The sequence below is a fragment of the Phocoena phocoena genome, chromosome 4, assembly GCF_963924675.1.
Source record: "Phocoena phocoena chromosome 4, mPhoPho1.1, whole genome shotgun sequence".
Lineage (NCBI taxonomy): Eukaryota > Metazoa > Chordata > Mammalia > Artiodactyla > Phocoenidae > Phocoena > Phocoena phocoena.
Window position 1 is genome coordinate 132,739,087 of NC_089222.1, and position 21,557 is coordinate 132,760,643.

Consider the following 21,557-nt stretch of genomic DNA (forward strand, 5'->3'; position numbering starts at 1 on the left):
AGGCGGAGTGATATTTACCAAGACGAAGGTCAAATTGCAGAGCCCACCTTTACTGAAGGCAGAGGGCAACTGTAGAGGGCACCAGTCTGGGTCTCCACCCCAATGTGCCAACCATTCATTCTTGCCATTCAGTTGGTTATCAGTACATTCCCTTGAGTCTCACAAGCTTTCTGACTCCCAGATTTTTTTTTAATGATTAAAACTTTTTAAAAATTTTTATTGGAGTATAGTAGATTCACAATGTTGTGTTACTTTCTGCTATACAGCAAAGTGAATCAGTTATACATATACATATATCCCTCTTTTTTAGATTCTTCTCCCATATAGGTCATTACAGAGTATTGAGCAGAGTTTCCTGTGCTATACAGTAGGTCCTTATTAGTAGCCTATTTTACACATAGTAGTGTGTATATGTCAATCCCAATCTCCCAATCTATCCCTCCCCCCTTTCCCCCCTGGTAACCATAAGATTGTTTTCTACTCTGTAACTCTATTTCTCTTTTGTAAATAAGTTCATTTGTACCATTTTTAAAGTCAAATTCCAGAGGCTGGTTATATGAATTTTCAGCTTTTACTGTAGTTGTATTATTTTAAGAAGCATCATATAAGAGAAAAGGGTAGAAAATTTTACCTTTTTAGAGAATTTATGGGATATAGCACTTTGGTAAGCACTTACAAGCATTTGTAGGGAAAAGTCAAAGCACATGGAATCCCTAAGTGGAAGATACAGAGGAAAATATAAAAGATCTAGAGATATTGCTCTACATAACTAAGCTATGAACTCCATGAGGAGCAGAAGTCACAACCATATAACCAGTACCCAGCAAAGAAGCTGGAACGTTAGAGGTACCCTAACGTTTGTGGAAGGAAAAGAGGGAGGAAGGGAGGAAGGAAAGGAGGGAGCGATTTTGTTTTGAGTTGAATGTGATAATGTCCCAGGGACAATGGCCAAGGAACTTCTTTATGTCTAAAATTTAATTTTGAGTTGTTTTCATCACTAAAGTATAAGTATCATCTATGCATCCAGACTTTCAGTAAAGTCTGTTCGATACACAAATGCCTGTGTAAGTAGATTTTGTGGAAATCAAGGAGAGGAAACAGTGCTGTGGTGTCTGAATCATTACAGTCTGAACAGAAACAGAGTGTAGACTAGGAAGAAGATCAATAAAATGAACTAATTCTTCTAAAGTAAAAGTTCAGAGCCAGAGAAGATTAGGAAATAAAACAGTAAGTCACCATCCTCCAACCTCTCCACCCTTGGATTCCTCAGCAATGCTAGGAGTAGCCAGGATTCCCACCAAAGAAGAAAAATGGTGAAAGCCAATTTTACTTCAATATCAAATGACAGGATGCCTCAGTGATACATGGGATGCACACTTATTGTCTCAGTTTATTCCTGAAACAGAGGCATACGACGGTATCATTATCTTTGTTTTACAGATGAGCTAAAGTTTAGGGAGCTTAACAAACATGCAGCCAAGGGGCAGAAACCAGGATTTGAACCAAAGTCCCTTGAACTGCTTCCCCACAGCTACAGACTATTACATACAAGACATATTTCTGGGTCCTAGACCAAGAAGAGAAAGAAATCATCATTGCTCTATCTTTTAAAAGACTGTCCTCAAAGACAAACTTTGCAATTTTACAATTTATTATGAAATAAAGCAAAGAATGGAGAGAACTTTCAAAGTTCAAGTACAAATAGAATAGCTCTAATAGCAAAATAGTTGATTCCCCAAACAGAAATAAAAGCAAGGAAATAGCTTGGCAGGATACCTACAATACTCTTGGATGTTCACACCATCAAAATAAATAGCCCAAGCAAAAGTTCACTCATCTCAGTCTATAAAATCTATGTTATTAAATATTGCTACTACATGAATCTTAAAGATGATTAGCTGTCTAAAGAAAAAGAAAAAAAACGCATCTCTGTTCTAGTAATTTTTACTGAAAACTGGAAAGCTGAAGATAAAAACATGAGCAAAAGAATTATTAATGATGTGTAAGCCTCTGAAAAACTTCAGATTTTCCAAATCATATGTGAAGTGACCAAAATAAACAATGTGAGAGTTCAGTAAATGACAGCTTTGAACGCGCCATCTAGGGTTCTCCTAGTGATTTCCATTATAGAGTAAACCAGAGCATTTCTGAAAGCCAGGGTGTTATTTTTAAAAAGAAGAGTCATGAAACCAATGTATAGTAAAAGCTATGACTTGCTTTAATGAGATAGTACAGTGAGTCACACATACTAACATTTCTTTGATTAGAGGGAACATTTCTTCTAAGAGTAGAGTCAGTAATAGGAAGAAATGAAAATTTTCCCTCCAGAAATTGTCCATACGTTTTGCCTCTCTGAAAAACTGTTAGTGAAATAAGAAAAACATTTTGTGCTGACAAAAGAAGTGGATGGTCAGATTCTCCACAAGGCACTAAGCACCTCTGTTATGAGAAAAGGCACTCATTGCTCCTGGCAGGCACACCTCATGTGCCTCCATTTTCTGTAAAAAAAAAAAAAAAAAAAAAATTTCTCTACTGTTTGTCCTTGAGCAACTCTGAAAAGGAAATATAGAGATGTGTTTCTGGACATAACAGAGAATGAGGACAAAAGGAAACCAACTGGCGGTCAGTTCTCACTTTCTAAAAAAGGCAGAAGGAGTTAGCATGTTGACCACCAGTCCAGATGGCTTGTTTTATCTGCATGTGGGCTCCAATTGAAAGCAAGCACAAAATAAGGCTCTAAGTATTAAAATAAACCAACATGTGTTTGAAATTTGTTTTTAAGTCTTCCCTGCCCAGATTAACTAAAACGCAGAACTTTAGTTTACTCAGAACATGTTTGGGGGTCTACCAATACACAGCAGCAAGTGAGGGAACTAGAAAGCTACAGCCACCTTTTTGATGCCATAAATCTCAGGGCCTAGAAACTGACTTCTTCATCCTTCCTCATTCTCCCTGCCTCCCATCTAATCATGGAGGGATCCTTTGCAAAGTTTTCCACTGTGGTCCTCTGATGAAGTAAGACTCTGAACCTCTAACTGACTCCATTATCCCCTTCGTTGTACAATTCCCCAAACTACCTGTTTTCTCAGGTAACATTTCTTTGTCCTGCATGGAAATTATTCTGCAAGCCCATAAAAAAATGGGGGAAATATAGAGGACTATTCACTCTACTTGAGTACATGTCCAAAGACTCTCTAACCAAGTAAAATATAAGATAATCCCTTGCTTGTCATTAAACACAGTGACTGAACCCATACTCCATTCTTGGAAAAGAAAATCAGACCCTAATCAGCAAAGAATGATTCACAGACAGCAAAAATTCTTGCAAATAAAGAACTCTCCTGAGATGTACATTTGAAATGCCAAGTAATTAAGGTTTATTGAGAAATACAGAGCGAAACAAGTTCCCTTTTTCTGAGGCACAAAAACAAGCCAGAAGACAAAGCAGCTAGGTCAAAACATGTCAAAGCCATTAGAGACTGGGGCATGGGTGGTAAGTTTCTGGAAACATCCAGAGGTATACGTGCCACCAGTGATCAAACCCTTAAAACAAGATTGGTGCTGGCCAGAAAAACGTTAGATTGCCAAAGTCAGCTTATTCAAGCCTGGCAGCCAGCAATCAGACAGTTAGAACAGGGGGTCAGCAATGAAGAGTTATTCAGGGACAGGCAGCTTGTTGGAAGATCCTGGAAACACAGCTGGCAGGTCATGGAGTCTTGATTCATTCACGAGCCCCTGCAAACTCAGCAAATTCTTCGGCAGCTGGACACGCAGGACTGCTGGTACATCCTGGAGACCCCGCAGGCTGGTTGGCAGATGGTGGAGACTCCTCCCACCGGCTGGCGGACAGTGGAGACACTTTTCACTGGTTGGCACACAGTAGAGATGCCGCCCAGGGGCTGACAGCCACTGGAGACAAAGGTGAGCGGTCGGCTGAAGGGAGTTGAGCAGGAATTGGAGACACAAGTGGTCTTCCGAGAGCAGGTCACCTGGACAGGGCTGCAGACACAAGGAGTTGGCTGGTAGCAGGTTGGCTGGCAAGCAGTGGGCTCGCAGCAGGTCTTCTGACAGTGGTCCAGGAGCCAGGAGCCAGTTTGGAAGGAGCTGGGCAAATAGATGCCACTCAGGCAGTCGACATCCGGGGTAGAAACTGTGGCAACTGGGGCCACTGGCACAGTGTATTGTCCTCCAATCAGCCTGGAAGAGCGTTTGTTTGTGGAGCAGTTGTAGGACATGGTGTCGGACGGAGAGATGTGAGTAACTTGCAGAAACTGGCTCCTGAACTGTAAATGCCACTTCAGGCTCCCGAGCTTTTATATATCCTTGCTGGTGGGTGGGGCTCCCACCCTGGTCTTCCTGGCTTCCTTGGCTCACACTGGCTTGCCTTAGAACATCTTGTGACTCTCCAGGTTAATTGTCTCTTGAGAAGCCTTCATCCTCATAAAGAAAGTTTAGTAGTTTGGTAACTAAATCATAGGCTTCTGGACTGTACTTAGTCCCAGGATTAAGAAGGTTGGTTGACAGCTTCAAAGTTATGGGTCATCCCAGCCCACACTTCATCCTTCATTCATTTTGCTTGGATACAATGAGTGTCCATCTGACAGTAACATCAAACATGCCACCATTCCACCATGACACTCTCTCCCTTCTGACTGGGACTAATTACACACCCACACGGAGTTTGGGTTGTTGTTGATACTTAATGTTTTAGGCATAACTTAATCAGTCACCCTCCCATAGCTAACGGAGCTTCTAATGAACAAGGAACATTCTTGAATATGCTTCAAAATGACAATGACAACACCTGTCAGGAAAAAGGACACAAAGACATATCCAGAGTACAAACTGGCTTGGAAAATCAATTAGGTGATCAGAGCAAGATGCCCGTAGGAAGGTTAGAGGGCAGTGGGACTCGCCTTTTATGTCCAAGCAGCAAAGCAAATTGGAAGCTAATTAAGTGAGACTGCATTTGTAGCCAAGTTCCTTTCTAAATAAATTGGATGAACTTTATTCCTAAAATGTTTAATCTTGTAACAATGGATAAGAGTGGCTCATAACACTCATCAATATGCCAGTGGAACAGGCTTAGTTAATTTTTTAAATTATTATAACGTTAATTTGAAAGGGTAGGGTGTCTTTCTCCCAAGATGCTCAATATATTCAAAAGACATTTATTTTCACACAAAAACGTAAGATAGGATGCACTTTTATTATGAACAAACCAAAGGCTCTTTAAGGTCACTGTCTCCATCAAGGATAAGGGAAGGAGAAAGTGGGAGAAAGCAGGCTGTTTTTTTGTGGGGTTTTTTGTTTTTGTTTTTTTTTTCTGTTAATCTAACAAAGTAAGTTTATTGGATTTAATGCAGTTTGAGAGATTACCATTTTAAAGATAATAGTGTGTTAAAAAGAAAAATACATTGAAGATATTTATAGGATTTTAGGGTCTGGTTAGGAATTTTAAAACATTCTATACCTGGTAGACATTTGTATATCTTTCTTGGAAAAATATTTGTTCTAGTCCTCTGACCAATTTTTAATAAAATTATCTTTTTCTTTGCTATTGATATGTATCAGTTTCTTATAAATTTTAGATATTAATTCCTTATCAGACATATGGTTTGCAAATATTTTCTCCCAATCCATAGGTTAGCTTTTCATTGTGTTGATATTTTCTTTTTCTGTGTAGATGCTTGTTCATTTGATGTGGTCCCACTTGTTTGTTCTTGCTTTTTTTGCTTGTGCTTTTTTTTTTTTTTTTACATCTTTATTGGAGTACAAATGCTTTACAATGGTGTGTTAGTTTCTGCTTTATAACAAAGTGAATCAGTTATACATATACATATGTTCCCATATCTCTTCCCTCTTGCATCTCCCTCCCTCCCACCCTCCCTATCCCACCCCTCTAGGTGGTCACAAAGCACCGAGCTGATCTCCCTGCGCTATGCGGCTGCTTCCAACTAGCTATCATTTTACGTTTGGTAGAGTATATATGTCCATGCCACTCTCTCACTTTGTCACAGCTTTCCCTTCCCCCTCCCCATATCCTCAAGTCCATTCTCTAGTAGGTCTGTGTCTTTATTCCCATCTTACCCCTAGGTTCTTCATGACATTATTTTTTTCTTAGATTCCATATATATGTGTTAGCATACAATATTTGTCTTTCTCTTTCTGACTTACTTCACTCTGTATGACAGACTCTAGGTCCAACTGCCTCACTACAAATAACTCAATTTCATTTCTTTTTAAGGCTGAGTAATATTCCATTGTATATATGTGCCACATCTTCTTTATCCATTCATCCGTTGATGGACCCTTAGGTTGCTTCCATGTTCTGCCTATTGTAAATAGAGCTGCAATGAACATTTTGGTACATGACTCTTTCTGAAATATGATTTTCTCAGGGTATATGCCCAGTAGTGGGATTGCTGGGTCATATGGTAGTTCTATTTGTAGTTTTTTAAGACACCTCCAACTCTTCTCCATAGTGGCTGTGCCAATTCACATTCCCACCAGCAATGCAAGAGTGTTCCCTTTTCTCCACACCCTATCCAGCATTTATTGTTTCTAGATTTTTTGATGATGGCCATTCTGACTGGTGTGACATGATATCTCATTGTAGTTTTGATTTGCATTTCTCTAATGATTAATAATGTTGAGCATTCTTTCATGTGTTTGTTGGCAATCTGTATTTCTTCTTTGGAGAAATGCCTATTTAGGTCTTCTGCCCATTTTTGGATGGGGTTGTTTGTTTTTTTGTTATTGAGCTGCATGAGCTGCTTGTAAATTTTGGAGATTAATCCTTTGTCAGTTGCTTCATTTGCAAATGTTTTCTCCCATTCTGAGGGTTGTCTTTTGGTCTTGTTTATGGTTTCCTTTGCTGGGCAAAAGCTTTGAAGTTTCATTAGGTCCCATTTGTTTATTTTTGTTTTGTTTTTATTTCCATTTCTCTAGGAGGGGGTCAAAAAGGATCATGCTGTGATTTATGTCATAGAGTGTTCTGCCTATGTTTTCCTCTAAGAGTTTGATAGTTTCTAGCCTTACATTTAGGTCTTTAATCCATTTTGACTTTATTTTTATGTATGGTGTTAGGGAGTGTTCTAAGCTCATACTTTTACATATACCTGTCCAGTTTTCCCAGAACCACTTATTGAAGAGGCTGTCCTTTCTCCACGGTACATTCATGCCTCCTTTATCAAAGATAAGGTGACCCAGCTTCCCTGGTGGCGCAGTGCTTGAGAGTCTGCCTGCCGATGCAGGGGACATGGGTTCGTGCCCCCGTCTGGGAAGATCCCAAATGCCATGGAGCAGCTGGGCCCGTGAGCCCTGGCCACTGAGCCTACGCGTCTGGAGCCTATGCTCCACAACGGAAGAGGCCACAACAGTGAGAGGCAAGCGTACTGCTGAAAAAAAAAAAAGATAAGGTGACCATATGGGTGTGGGTTTATCTCTGGGCTTTCTATCCTGTTCCATTGATCTATATTTCTGTTTTTGCCAGTACTGTACTGTCTTGATTACTGTAGTTTTGTAGTATAGTCTGAAGTCAGGGAGCCTGATTCTTCCAGCTCCATTTGTCGTTCTCAAGATTGCTTTGGCTATTCGGGGTCTTTTGTGTTTCCATACAAATTGTGAAATTTTTTGTTCTTCTTCTGTGAAAAATGCCAGTGGTAGTTTGATAGGGATTGTATTGAATCTGTAGATTGCTTTGGGTAGTAGAGTCATTTTCACAATGATGATTCTTCCAATTCAAGAACATGGTATATCTCTCCATCTTTTTGTATCATCTTTAATTTCTTTCATCAGTGTCTTATAGTTTTCTGCATACAGGTCTTTTGTCTCCTTAAGTAGGTTTATTCCTAGATATTTTATTCTTTTTGTTGCAATGGTAAATGGGAGTGTTTTCTTAATTTAACTTTCAGATTTTTCGTCATTAGTGTATAGGAATGCCAGACATTTCTGTGCATTAATTTTTTATCCTGCTACTTTACCAAATTCATTGAGTAGCTCTAGTAGTTTTCTGGTAGCATCCTTATGATTCTCTATGTATAGTATCATGTCATCTGCAAACAGTGACAGCTTTATTTCTTCTGTTCTGATTTGGATTCCTTTAACTTCCTTTCTTCTCTGATTGCTGCAGCTAAAACTTCCAAATCTATGTTGAATAAGAATGGTGAGAGTGGGCAACCTTACCTTGTTCCTGATCTTAGTGGAAATGCTTTCATTTTTTCACCATTGAGGATGATGTTGGCTGTGGGTTTGTCATATATGGCCTTTATTATGTTGAGGAAAGTTCCCTCTATGCCTACTTTCTGCAGGGTTTTTATCATAAATGGGTGTTGAATTTTGTCACAAGCTTTCTCTGCATCTATTGAGATGATCATATGTTTTTTCTCCTTCAATTTGTTAATATAGTGTTTCACATTGATTGATTTGTGTATATTGAAGAATCCTTGCATTCCTGGAATAAACCCCACTTAATCATGGTGTATGATCCTTTTTATGTGCTGTTGGATTCTGTTTGCTAGTATTTTGTTGAGGATTTTTGCAACTATGCTTATCAGTGATATTTGCCTGTAGTTTTCTTTCTTTGTGACATCCTTGTCCGGTTTAGGTATCACAGTGATCATGGCCTCGTAGAATCAGTTTGGGAGAGCTTCCCCCTCTGCTATAATTTGGAAGAGTCCGAGTAGGATAGGTGTTAGCTATTCTCTAAATATTTCATATAATTCACCTGTGAAGCCATCTGGTCCTGGGCTTTTGTTTGTTGGAAGATTTTTAATCACAGTTTCAATTTCAATGCTTGTGATTGCTCTGTTCATATTTTCTATTTCTTCCTGATTCAGTCTTGGCAGTTTGTGCATTTCTAAAAATGTGTCCATTTCTTCCAGGTTGTCCATTTTATTGGCATATAGTTGCTTGTAGTAATCTCTCATGAACCTTTGTATTTCTGCAGTGTCAGTTGTTACTTCTCCTTTTTCATTTCTAATTCTATTGATTTGAGTCTTCTCCCTTTTTTTCTTGATGAGTCTGGCTAGTGGTTTATCAATTTTGTTTATCTTCTCAAAGAACCAGCTTTTAGTTTTATTGATCTTTGTTATCGTTCCCTTCATTTCTTTTTCATTTATTTCTGATCTGATCTTTATGATTTCTTTCCTTTGGCTAACATGTGGGGTTTTTTGTTCTTCTTTCTCTAATTGCTTTAGGTGCAAAGTTAGGTTGTTTATTTGAGATGTTTCTTGTTTCTTAAGGTAGGATTGTATTGCTATAAACTTCCCTCTTAGAACTGCTTTTGCTGCATCCCATAGGTTTTGGGTCGTTTTGTCATTTGTTTCTAGGTATTTTTTGATTTCCTCTTTGATTTCTTCAGTGATCACTTTGTTATTAAGTAGTGTATTGCTTAGCCTCCCTGTGTTTGGTTTTTTTACAGATCTTTTCCTGTAAATTGATATCTAGTCTCATGGCGTTGTGGTCGGAAATGATACTTGATACAATTTAGATTTTCTTAAATTTACCAAAGCTTGATTTGTGACCCAAGATATGATCTATCCTGGAGAATGTTCCATGAGCACTTGAGAAAAATGTGTATTTTGTTGTTTTTGGATGGAATGTCCTATATATATCAATTAAGTCCATCTTGTTTAATGTATCATTTAAAGCTTGTGTTTCCTTATTTATTTTCATTTTGGATGATCAGTCCATTGGTGAACGTAGGGTGTTAAAGTCCCCTACTATGAATGTGTTACTGTTGATTTCTGCTTTTATGGCTGTTAGTATTTGCCTTATGTATTGAGGTGCTCCTATGTTGGGTGCATAAATATTTACAATTTTTATTTCTTCTTCTTGGATCAATCCCTTGATCATTGTGTAGTGTCCTTCTTTGTCTCTTCTAATAGTCTTTATTTTACAGTCTATTTTGTCTGATATGAGAATCACTACTCCAGCTTTCTTTTGATTTCCATTTGCATGGAATATCTTTTTCTATCCCCTCACTTTCAGTCTGTATGTTTCTCTAGGTCTGAAGTGGGTCTCTTGTAGACAGCATATATACAGGTCTTGTTTTTGTATCCATTCAGCCAGTCTGTGTCTTTTGTTGGGAGCATTTAGTCCATTTACATTTAAGGTAATTATCGATATGTATGTTCCTATTCCCATTTTCTTAATTGTTTTGGGTTTGTTATTGTAGGTCTTTTCCTTCTCTTGTGTTTCTTGCTTAGAGAAGTTCCTTTAGCAGTTGTTGTAGAGTTGGTTTCGTGATGCTGAACTCTCTCAACTTCTGCTTGTCTGTAAAGGTTTTAATTTCTCTATCAAATCTGAATGAGATGCTTGCTGGGTAGAGTAATCTTGGTTGCAGGTTTTTCTCCTTCATCACTTTAAATATGTCCTGCCAGTCCCTTCTGACTTGAAGAGTTTCTGCTGAAAGATCAGCTGTTAACCTTATGGGGATTCCCTTGTGTGTTATTTGTTGTTTTTCCCTTGCTGCTTTTAATATGTTTTCTTTGTATTTAATTTTTGACAGTTTCATTAATATGTGTCTTGGCGTATTTCTCCTTGGATTTATCCTGTATGGGACTCTGTGCTTCCTGGACTTGATTGACTATTTCCTTTCCCATATTATGGAAGTTTTCAACTATAATCTCTTCAAATATTTTCTCAGTCCCTTTGTTTTTCTCTTCTTCTTCTGGAACCCCTATAATTCGAATGTTGGTGCGTTTAATGTTGTCCCAGAGGTCTCTGAGACTGCCCTCAGTTCTTTTCATTCTTTTTTCTTTATTCTGCTCTGCAGTAGTTATTTCCACTATTTTATCTTCCAGGTCAGTTATCCGTTCTTCTGCCTCAGTTATTCTGCTATTTATCCCTCCTAGAGTATTTTTAATTTCATTTATTGTGTTGTTCATCATTGTTTGTTTCATCTTTATTTCTTCTAGGCCCTTGTTAAATGTTTCTTGCATTTTCTCTATTCTATTTCCAAGATTTTGGATCATATTTACTATCATTATTCTGAATTCTTTTTCAGGTAGACTGCCTATTTCCTCTTCATTTGTTAGGTCTGGTGGGTTTTTATCTTGCTTCTTCATCTACTGTGTGTTTTTCTGTCTTCTCATTTTGCTTATCTTACTGTGCTTGGGGTCTCCTTTTTGCAGGCTGCAGGTTCGTAGCTCCCGTTGTTTTTGTTGTCTGCCCCCAGTGGCTAAAGTTGGTTCAGTGGGTTGTGTAGGCTTCCTGGTGGAGGGGTCTACTGCCTGTGTTCTGGTGCATGAGGCTGGATCTTGTCTTTCTGGTGGGCAGGTCCACTTCTGGTGTTGTGTTTTTCAGTGTCTGTGGACTTATTATGATTTTAGGCAGCCTCTCTGCTAATGGGTGGGATTGTGTTCCTGTCTTGCTAGTTGTTTGGGATAGGGTGTCCAGAACTGTAGCTTGCTGGTCGTTGAGTGAAGCTGGGTGTTGGTGTTGAGATGGAGATCTCAGGGAGATTTTCACCATTTGATATTACATGGAGCTGGGAGGTCTCATGTGTACCAGTGTCCTGAAGTTGGCTCTTCCACCTCAGAGGCACAGCACTGACTCCTGGCTGCAGCACAAAGAGCCTTTCAACAACATAGCTCAGAATAAAAGGGAGAAAAATTAGAAAGAAAGAAGGAAAGAGGTTAAAATGAAATAAAATAAAGTAAGATAAAATAAAATAAAGTTATTAAAATAAAAAATAATTATTAAGAAAGAAAAAAAATTTTAAGTAAAAAACAAACAAATGGAAGGACAGAACCCTAGAACAAATGGTGAAAGCAAAGCTATACAGACAAAATCTCACACAGAAGCATACATATACACACTCACAAAAAGAGGAAAAGAGGAAAAAATAATATATCTTACTCTCAAAGTCCACCTCCTCTATTTGTGATGATTTGTTGTCTATTCAGGTATTCCACTGTTGCAGGGTACATCAAGTTGATAGTGCAGATTTAATCCACTACTCCTGAGGCTGCTGGGAGAGATTTCCCTTTCTCTTCTTTGTTCACACAACTCCAGGGGTTCAGCTTTGGATTTGGCCCCGCCTCTGTGTGTAGGTCGCCAGAGGGCGTCTGTTCTTCGCTCAGACAGGATGGGGTTCAAGGAGCCACTGATTCTGGGGCACTGGCTCACTGAGGCCGTTGGGAGGGAGGGGCATGGAGTGCAGGGCGAGCCTGCAGCAGCAGAGGCCAGTGGGACTTTGCACCAGGCCCCAGCCTCAGGTGCGCCATGCATTCTCCCAGGGAAGTTGTCCCTGGATCTCCGGACACTGGCAGTGGCGAGCTGCACAGGCTCCTGGGAAGAGAGGAGTGGATAGTGACCTGTGCTCACACACAGGCTTCTTGGTGGCGGCAGCAGCAGCCTTAGCATCTCATGCCCATCTCTGGGGTCCATGCTTTTAGCCACAGCTCGTGCCCGTCTCTGGAGCTCCTTTAAGCAGCACTCTTAATCCCCTCTCCTCAGGCACCCGGAAACAATGGCCTCTTGCCTCTTCAGCAGCTCCAGACTTTTCCCCGGACTCCCTCCCGGTTAACCGTGGTATACTAACCCCCTGCAGGCTGTGTTCACGCCGCCAACCTCAGTCCTCTCCCTGCGCTCCGACCAAAGCCCGTACCTCAGCCCCCAGCCCCCGCCCACCCCGGCGGGTGAGCAGACAAGCCTCTTGGGCTGGCAAGTGCCGGTCGGCCCCGATCCTCTGTGCGGGAATCTCTCCGCTTTGCCCTCCGCACCCCTGTTCCTGCGCTCTCCTCCGTGGCTCTGTAGCTTCCCCCCTCCGCCACCTGCAGTCTCTGCCTGCAAAGGGGCTTCTAGTGTGTGGAAACCTTTCCTCCTTCATGGCTCCCTCCCACCAGTGCAGGTCCCGTCCCTATTCTTTTATCTCTGTTTATTCTTTTTTCTTTTGCCCTACCCAGTTACGTGGGGAGTTTCTTGCCTTTTGGGAGGTCTGAGGTCTTCTGCCTGCGTTCAGTAGGTGTTCTGTAGGAGTTGTTCCACGTGTACATGTATTTCTGATGTATCTGTGGGGAGGAAGATGATCTCCGCGTCTTACTCTTCTGCCATCTTCCCCCTGCTATCTGCTTTTGCTATGATCACACAACTAGGAAGTATCAGAGACAAAATGAAATTCCAGGATCTCTGGCTCCTTTTTCTTTTTTTTCCACATCTGAAGCAAGGTCCTGGAGCAACACCCCTCCTTGTACAGTGGATGGCAGATGGCAGTCTTTACTGATGTGGTGAAAGTAGGCCTTTAATCAATATTTGGTGATGAATGGATGTGTGAACAGTGTACTATAACATTTAATTATTCTTTTTATTCTTGGGGAAACCATAGAAAGATATCATTCTCCTTTATTTCCTTTTGCTAGAATAGAGTCAATCCTCAACACCAAAATGACTGACCCTTTTGATCCGTCTGTACACAACCATTCCAACTCTGGCAAAATAAGTCACTTCAACACAGCCTAAGTGGTTGGTGATATTTCTACATCAAAACAGCTGTAAGATCTGACTTATTTTGTAAACTGGCTTATTTGGGGTAGGAAAGAGGGACAACAATGGATTTACATATATTCGAGGGCTACAGTAGACTGCGTTTTACACATGCACAAAGCAAACGGCTTTATGTTAGAACTCATCAGAAGTCCTTTTGCCAAATGCTTCATTCTCTATTCATCCCACTGAAGCCATGTTGGGAGCTTCCCACGGCCCTAATTTGGAGGCTAATAACACAACCCAACAAGACGATGCTGTGCTGTGGGAGTTATTATAATTCCCAAAGATCAGACCATCACTCCCTCAGTGACTCGCAGAGTGTTCTCAGGTATGGAGAGAAATTAACGAGATGACTACTTTCCACAAGGTTGGGACTATGTTCTTCCCACCATGGGGAATGTCCCAGTTGGTGTTTGAAGGTCCCAGTTCCTGGCTACAAGGGCTGGCTTGCTTGTTTGAAAATAGATGCGTAGTTTGCAGGCTTCTAACAGCCATGGATTCATAGGCTGATGTGGAAAAGTACTTCATCATGTAAATTAATCAAGCAACCAAGTGAAAACGTGAAGTTAGTGGTAAAGTGACACAGGAGAAGTTTTCAGCACCCATTGCCACATTTCTGAAATAGAAGAGATTTGTAGAAATCAGTACTCTGCCTTGATTCTTCTTTTCCACTGCGTGAAAATGACAAGCAAAAAAATATTCTAGAAAATATCTTCCATCAGCTACAGAAGGAAGGAAATGAACATTTTTTGAGCCTCTTCCAGGCATTAAGTTAGAGGCTTCACACACACCATCACAACTGAATGCTTCCAGCAACCCTATGGACTAGGTATCATGTCACACAAAGAAGCTGAAGTTCAGGGAGGTTGAATGGCTAGTCAAAGTCACACAACTTATATTTGACTAAGATGAGATGCAAATAAAACAGAGCCATGAGCTGTCAACCTACGCGGGGAATATTTAAACATGGTGAGATGCCTTCATTACAGTTCAAGCAAAAATTCATTTTAAAAAATCAATCAATCAATGTTCCATTGATGATACTACAAAGACTGTAGTCTTTATTTCTACTCCAGTTTCATCAATTGACAACAAAAATAAATAAAATTTTAAAAAGTAAGTTACAAGCACTGCTATCTTTAAACTTCATGTGTTTTTACATTCTATATACTTTTGACAATTTTACTTCATTAGAATAAAATGCAAGGTCACCACAAAAAAAACAGGAAGAGACAAAAAGCCTTTAATAGCTAGGAGCTATGATTTGAAATTAAAAGTATTTAAAATGGCAAAGCGTACAACTAATTATTAGAGAACAGCAGAGGAGTGAATTGATTTTTCAGATGTAGGTGGCAAGACCCTTCTGAAAAACAGGATTCACAAACTTTGAAATCACTTTAAGATGACATTTTAGTTTTCTTCCAGTCACAAAGTAAGCAAAACAAATAGATTCTTTAAGTAATTAAATCTAGGGATCTCCTCAACAGATTGCTTTCCATTTAGCACCTGGCAGGCTCTCTGGAAAACAGAAGAGGCTCATGTCTTACAGTATCCTACGAAGAGTTAGGAAAGCTACTCTATACTCTCGTACATTCAATATTTAAATGTAAGCATCTAGACTCTTCATCTGCATGGACTGTAAGATGCAAAGATGAAGAAACATGCACTGACAGCCACATGAAGCTTGAAGAAACTCTACACAAATCTGAGTCTACAATGTTAAATGAAATCAATAAATCATCCTTTCATTGGAATGTGTGGAAAAATTTATGTGGACAGCAGCTATCATGACGTAGTTATATGCAATATGAAACTTTAACCCAGCGAAAAGGTTTGTGAAGATTATTCTTGTGTCTGCAGGGTGTGAAGTGAGAGTAGGGTGTGATGAGAGCAGATGAGGAGAGATTAAAGAACTACTACCCATTATCTTCATCCGTGATGGGTAATTTTCTCTCGTTTGTTTAGAATAATCTAAACCTTATACAATAATTATCACAGACTGGAAATGAGCAATTCTTTCACTCAAAACTGAATCACAGTAATCACTTACAAGGCCAAGTGTTTGAGAGTAAAAAGAGTTAAGCATATGTAGGAGGCTGAAGGTTTGATATGCTGGAAGGATACTTTTCATCACAAAGTTGGGGTAATAATGTTGACCAACGCCGGTTCAAAAAAATCACTTAGTCTCATCAAATGGAGGAATAGTTAACTTGCTGAAAAATTAAAAATCATAAAATGAGATTTTGTCATTCTGCACTTTTTCAGGATGCTCACATTCTCAAATTGAAGCTATTCATTGTCTCTTACGAAATATAAAAAGAGAATTTGAAATTTAAATACAGAACATAAAGACTGCTTTAAAAATTAACTACATCTTGGCTGAATTGCTCTGCCATTTTTTACCCAACTTCACACAGACCTCTGGGTTGAATCTCCAGAATCCTATTAACCAAGATATTATAAACCCCCAAAGGCTGAGTGATTTGCACCAAAACTGAACTGAAATTCATTTTCCAAACTCTTTTCAAAAAACATCAATCATAAGAAGGTTTGAATCTTTGGGGCTGGAGGGAAATGTAAGGCAGAAAGCAGGTAAGTGAAAGAAGCAAACAAAGACCAGCAAAATAGTCGCTGCTTTTAGAACTTGAAAATAGCAATCACCAGCTACATGACTTGTAGACAAATAAACCCTCAGAGGATAATATCAAGGTTGAAAAATCCTAAATTGAACCACCATTCTTTTTCTTGATGCCAGTTTTCAAATTCATGTATTTTTTCATGGATGCCTTTACTGGGAATCAGAATCAGGGTGCTATCAATAAAAATGGGTAGAATCCCAAGTTTTGAGACAACAGCAAACTCTCTTGCAGGACATCCAATGTGTAGCTGGCATGTGCTCCATGTCCAGTCTTTCAAGTAATAAGAGGTGAACCCACTTGTGACCAGACCTGAGTAATGTTTATGCATAGGGCCTGAGAGAGAAGTCTCCAGGTCACACAGATGTATTATCCTTCCCTGATACAGAAATATTCAGGGCCTACTTAGTACCCAGCAGGATAAAGATGCTAGGAGCTACGTAAGAGACAGGAGAAGTATAAGTCTTGTCTTAACATCACCTAGCTGACCTGTGCTTATGCTCTTTCAGCCCAACCCTTCTTGGTCTTATCTGCCTATCCAGGGGATTAGGAGTAAAGCATTAGGCCAGTACTATCTCAGGTTAGTAATTGGACAATCAGAACTGGATCTTAAAGTCCTCTAGTCTATTTCTCTCATCTGACTGATGAGAAACTAAGTCTCAGAGAGGGAGCATCATTGCCAAGTGTATCAGACATGCTTGTACACTAGTTCAAAATTGTTTCATCCCATCTCTTACTGCATCCTCTTTGCACAGACTTAAGCCAACATTGTGGTGGTGCACCCAGACACTTCTTCCTTCATTTTAGGGCCACTCACTTACTTCTTGCTTCCAGTCCTAGGTCTTCTCTGACACCGCTACAAAGGAAGTCCATGCTAAATGACTGCACTCCTGTATGCACTGCCCAGAAATGGGGTCTTGCTTGAGCAACAGGAAATGCAAACCAATGGGTAAGTGTTCCCACCTTTCACCCTCCAGGTAGACGGTTCTGAGACTATTTCAGAAAGTTCCTCAAAATCATGCATGAGTTGCTTGTGATAGTGGTGATTCAATAACAATTTCTGTGGTGGCCTTCCCCCCTCCTCTATTTCACTCCCCCTTTGCTGCATTCCCCGAAATAAGATTCCTAAACTAACTGTCTCAAGCTCTGCTTTTAGAGAACTCAGATTGAGACACCAGATTCCAAACACTTTCTATTTGAGTTAAGAAAAGTAACTGGTGAAGGAATTCCCTGGCGGTCTGGTGGTTAGGACTCCACGCTTTCACTGCCGACCCACGAACTAAGATTCCACAAGCTGAATGGTGCAAATAAAAAATAATAATAATAATAACTGGTCCTTCTAATCCTTAGTTCAGAACCCCTCAAGGTACATCCATGTCTGTGTCCATGTAAGCCTAAGGAATATCTTGTACACAAACTGAGCATCAAACAAGTAACATTTGCATTTTTACAGCAATTTCTGAAATGACCAAATGAGGAACTGCAAAAGTGCTTAAACACAGCTACAATATAAGCAGATTTTTAATTTCTCCCAAGTAATGTCAATCACACTGTGTTGTTTCCTCAAATAGGCTAGTCCCTAAGAGTTGACACCCCAAACACTAAAAGGTTAAAAGATCTCATTGTCAGCTTAATGTCACAGTTGTTTTCCAAAATGAAGGATTTTTTTTTTCCAAAGTGAGATATACATTAACTATGCAATGGGTGATAATTTTAGTTACTAACTAAACAATTTTTAGTCTTAAGAGTTATATATTTATTTTTAAGTGTATTAATAAAGTATGGCTAGGTTATACAAGCCATAAATTCATGGATATCATTACATAGGATGGAGATTAAGTTATTTTTGTTTAAAAGCTTTGACAAAATTCAACACCCATTTATGATAAAAACTCTCCAGAAAGTGGGCATAGAGGGAAACTACCTCAACATAATAAAGGCCATATATGAGAATGGTGAAAAACTGAAAGCATTTCCTCTAAGATCAGGAACTAGACAAGGATGTCAACTCTCAAAATTATTATTCCACATAGCTTTGGAAGTCCTAGCCATGGCTATCAGAGAAGAAAAAGAAATAAAAGAAATACAAACTGGAAAAGAAGAAGCAAAACTGTCACTGTTTGAAGATGACATGATACTATACATAGAGAATCCTAAAAATGCCACCAGAAAACTACTAGAGTTAATCAATGAATTTGGTAAAGTTGCAGGATACAAAATTAATGCACAGAAATCTATTGCATTCCTATACACTAATAATGAAAAATCTGAAAGAGAAACTATTGAAACACTCCCATTTACCACTGCAACAAAAAGAATAAAATACCTAGGAATAACCTACCTAGGGAGAGAAAAGACGTGTTTGCAGAAAACTATAAGACACTGATGAAAGAAATTAAAGATGATACCAACAGATGGAGAGATATACCATGTTCTTGGATTGGAGGAAACAATATTGTGAAAATGACTATACTACCCAAAGCAATCAACAGATTCAATGCAATCCCTATCAAATTACCAATGGCATTTTTTATGGAAGTAGAACAAATCATCTTAAAATTTGTATAGAGACACAAAAGACCCCGAATAGCCAAAGCAGTATTGAGGGGAAAAAACGGAGCTGGAGGAATCAGACTCCCTGACTTCAGACTATACTATAAACCTACAGTAATCAAGACAATATGTTACTGGCACAAAAACAGAAACATAGTTCAATGGAACAAGATAGAAAGCCCAGAGATAAACCCACGCACCTATGGTCAACTAATCTATGACAAAGGAGGCAAAGATATACAATGGAGGAAAGACAATCTCTTCAGTAAGTGGTGCTGGGAAAACTGACAGCTACATGTAAAAGAATGAAATTAGAACAGTCCCTAACACCATACACAAAAATAAACTCAAAATGGATTCTAGACCTAACTGTAACACTGGACACTATCAAACTCTTAGAGGAAAACATAGGCACAACACTCTATGACATAAATCACAGCATGATCCTTTTTGACCCACCTCCTAGAGAAATGGAAATAAAAACAAAAATTAAAACATGGGACCTAATAAAACTTCAAAGCTTTTGCACAGCAAAAGAAACCATAAACAAGACAAAAAGACAACCCTCAGAATGGGAGAAAATATTTGCAAATGAATCAATGGACAAAGGATTAACCTCCAAAATATATAAATATCTCATGCACCTCAATATTAAAGAAACAAACAACCCAATCCAAAAATGGGCAGAAGACCTAAATAGACATTTCTCCAAAGAAGACATACAGATGGCCAAGAAGCACATGAAAAGCTGCTCAACATCATAATTATTAGAGAAATGCAAATCAAATCTACAATGAGGTATCACCTCACACCAGTTAGAATGGGCATCATCAGAAAATCTACAAACAACAAATGCTGGAGAGGGTGTGGAGAAAAGGGAACCCTCTTGCACTGTTGGTGGGAATGTAAATTGATACAGCCACTATGGAGAACAGTATGGAGGTTCCTTAAATAACTAAAAATATGGCCTCCCTGGTGGCACAGTGGTTGAGAGTCCGCCTGCTGATGCAGGGGACAAGGGTTTGTGCCCCGGTCTGGGAAGATCCCACACACCGTGGAGCGGCTGGGCCCATGAGCCATGACCACTGAGCCTGCATGTCCAGAGCCTGTGCTCCACAACGGGAGAGGTCACAACAGTGAGAGGCCCGGGTACCGCCAAAAAAAAAAAAAAAACTAAAAATAGATTTACCATATGATCCAGCAATCCCAGTACTGGGCATATACCCAGAGAAAACCATAATTCAAAAGGACATGTGCACCCCAATGTTCATTGCAGCACTATTTACAATAGCCAGGTCATGGAAGCAACCTAAATGCCCATCGACAGACTAATGGATAAAAAAATTGTGGTACATATATACAATGGAATATTATTCAGCCATAGAAAGGAACGAAATTGAGACATTTGTTGAGATGTGGATGGATCTAGAGACTGTCATACAGAGTGAAGTAAGTCAGAAAGAGAAAAACAAATATCATATATTAACGCATGTATGTGGAACCTAGAAAAATGGTACAGATGAGCCGGTTTGCAGGGCAGAAGTTGAGACACAGATGTAGAGAACAGACATATGGACACCAAGCGGGGAAAACTGCAGTGGGGTGGGGATGGTGGTGTGCTGAATTGGGCGATTGGGATTGACATCTATACACTGATGTGTATAAAATTGATGACTAATGAAAAAAAAGGGTGAATTCATATAAATTAAAAAGTTAGTTGAATAATAATGAACTTAATATGAAAATATGGCAAAAATTGTCAGGATAGAAATCATGGTAATGGTTTAATAAATATTTTAATGGTTTAATAAGATAGTTTAATAGATATCTAAATAATAAACATTTTAAATGGTTTAATAAATATTTTTAAAAGTTTAACTTATTTTAATTCTGAGCATGTTACCACTTAAAAACACCCACTCACACATACATATATAATCCAAAAGCCCTACTCCTTCTTCTGCTTATCAATTACTGTGTAACAAATTACCCCAAAACTTAGTGGACAAAACAGCCATTTATTATACCCATGGATTCTGTGGCTCAGGAATTTGGACAAAGCACAACAAGGCTGGTTTGTCTCTGTTGCAGGCTGCATAGAGGGATGCGGGGGGTCGGGAGCTGGGGGGCTGTAGTTATCCGAAGTATCACTTGTTCATGTGTCTGTCAGTCAATGATTGCCATCAGCTGGGATTACCTATTCATGGCCTCCTCGTGTGGCCAGGAGTTCTCCAACAAAGAGGCTGGCTCCAAGAGTGAGAATCCTCAAAGCAAGAGCTAGGCAGAAGCTTTATCATTTTTACTGACCTAGGCTCCAAAGTCATGCAACATCACTTTGGCCACATTCTGTCTCAGAGCATCCCAAAGGCCCACGTCTGAGGGAATGTGAAGTAGACGTCACTTCTTGGTGGGGGAGTGGCAAAATTCTAGATGAGAGTGTGGGACTGAAAATATCATTTTGGCCATGAAACTAAAATTACCTTATTCCCTGAATTGCCAGGATGCCAGAACTGAACCAGAAATCCCTGACATGGACTTAGGGTACCCTGAGAGAACAATCTGAATTTCACATTCTATATTATTAGGTATGTTCAAAGTAGACAGACAGTTCATTATCTCCTGTGAGTTTCCCATGAAGGTGACTCGAATTGATACCAATGCGATGACCTCAACAGCTCCCTCTAACTCTCCAATTTGACAAGTTTTTGACTCAGAGTACCAGCCACTTACCTGCAGGCCTATGCGCAGAGACAATGCATCTGGCTAAAGACAATTCTCCATACATTCAAGTAGCTTCAGCCATTCAATAGTAATCTTTTCCTCTGGTTTTATTTCTCATTAAACACTATGAAATGCCAGACTTTACGGACAATC

At 39.5% G+C, this 21,557-nt stretch overlaps 1 protein-coding gene across 1 annotated transcript; it reads right to left on the bottom strand.

The window, feature by feature from the left end:
- Positions 1–3,358: 3,358 nt before the first annotated feature.
- On the bottom strand, positions 3,359–4,281 carry KRTAP11-1 (keratin associated protein 11-1). Its single transcript, XM_065876711.1, has one exon. It carries the CDS (start codon positions 4,233–4,235, stop codon positions 3,744–3,746), a length of 492 nt encoding a protein of 163 aa, XP_065732783.1. The 5' UTR covers positions 4,236–4,281; the 3' UTR covers positions 3,359–3,743.
- Between the last annotated feature and the right edge of the window lie 17,276 nt (positions 4,282–21,557).

Excerpts from the sequence above, each read along its gene's own strand:
- KRTAP11-1 (XM_065876711.1), bottom strand. The coding sequence starts at position 4,235 with ATGTCCTACAACTGCTCCACAAACAAACGCTCTTCCAGGCTGATTGGA.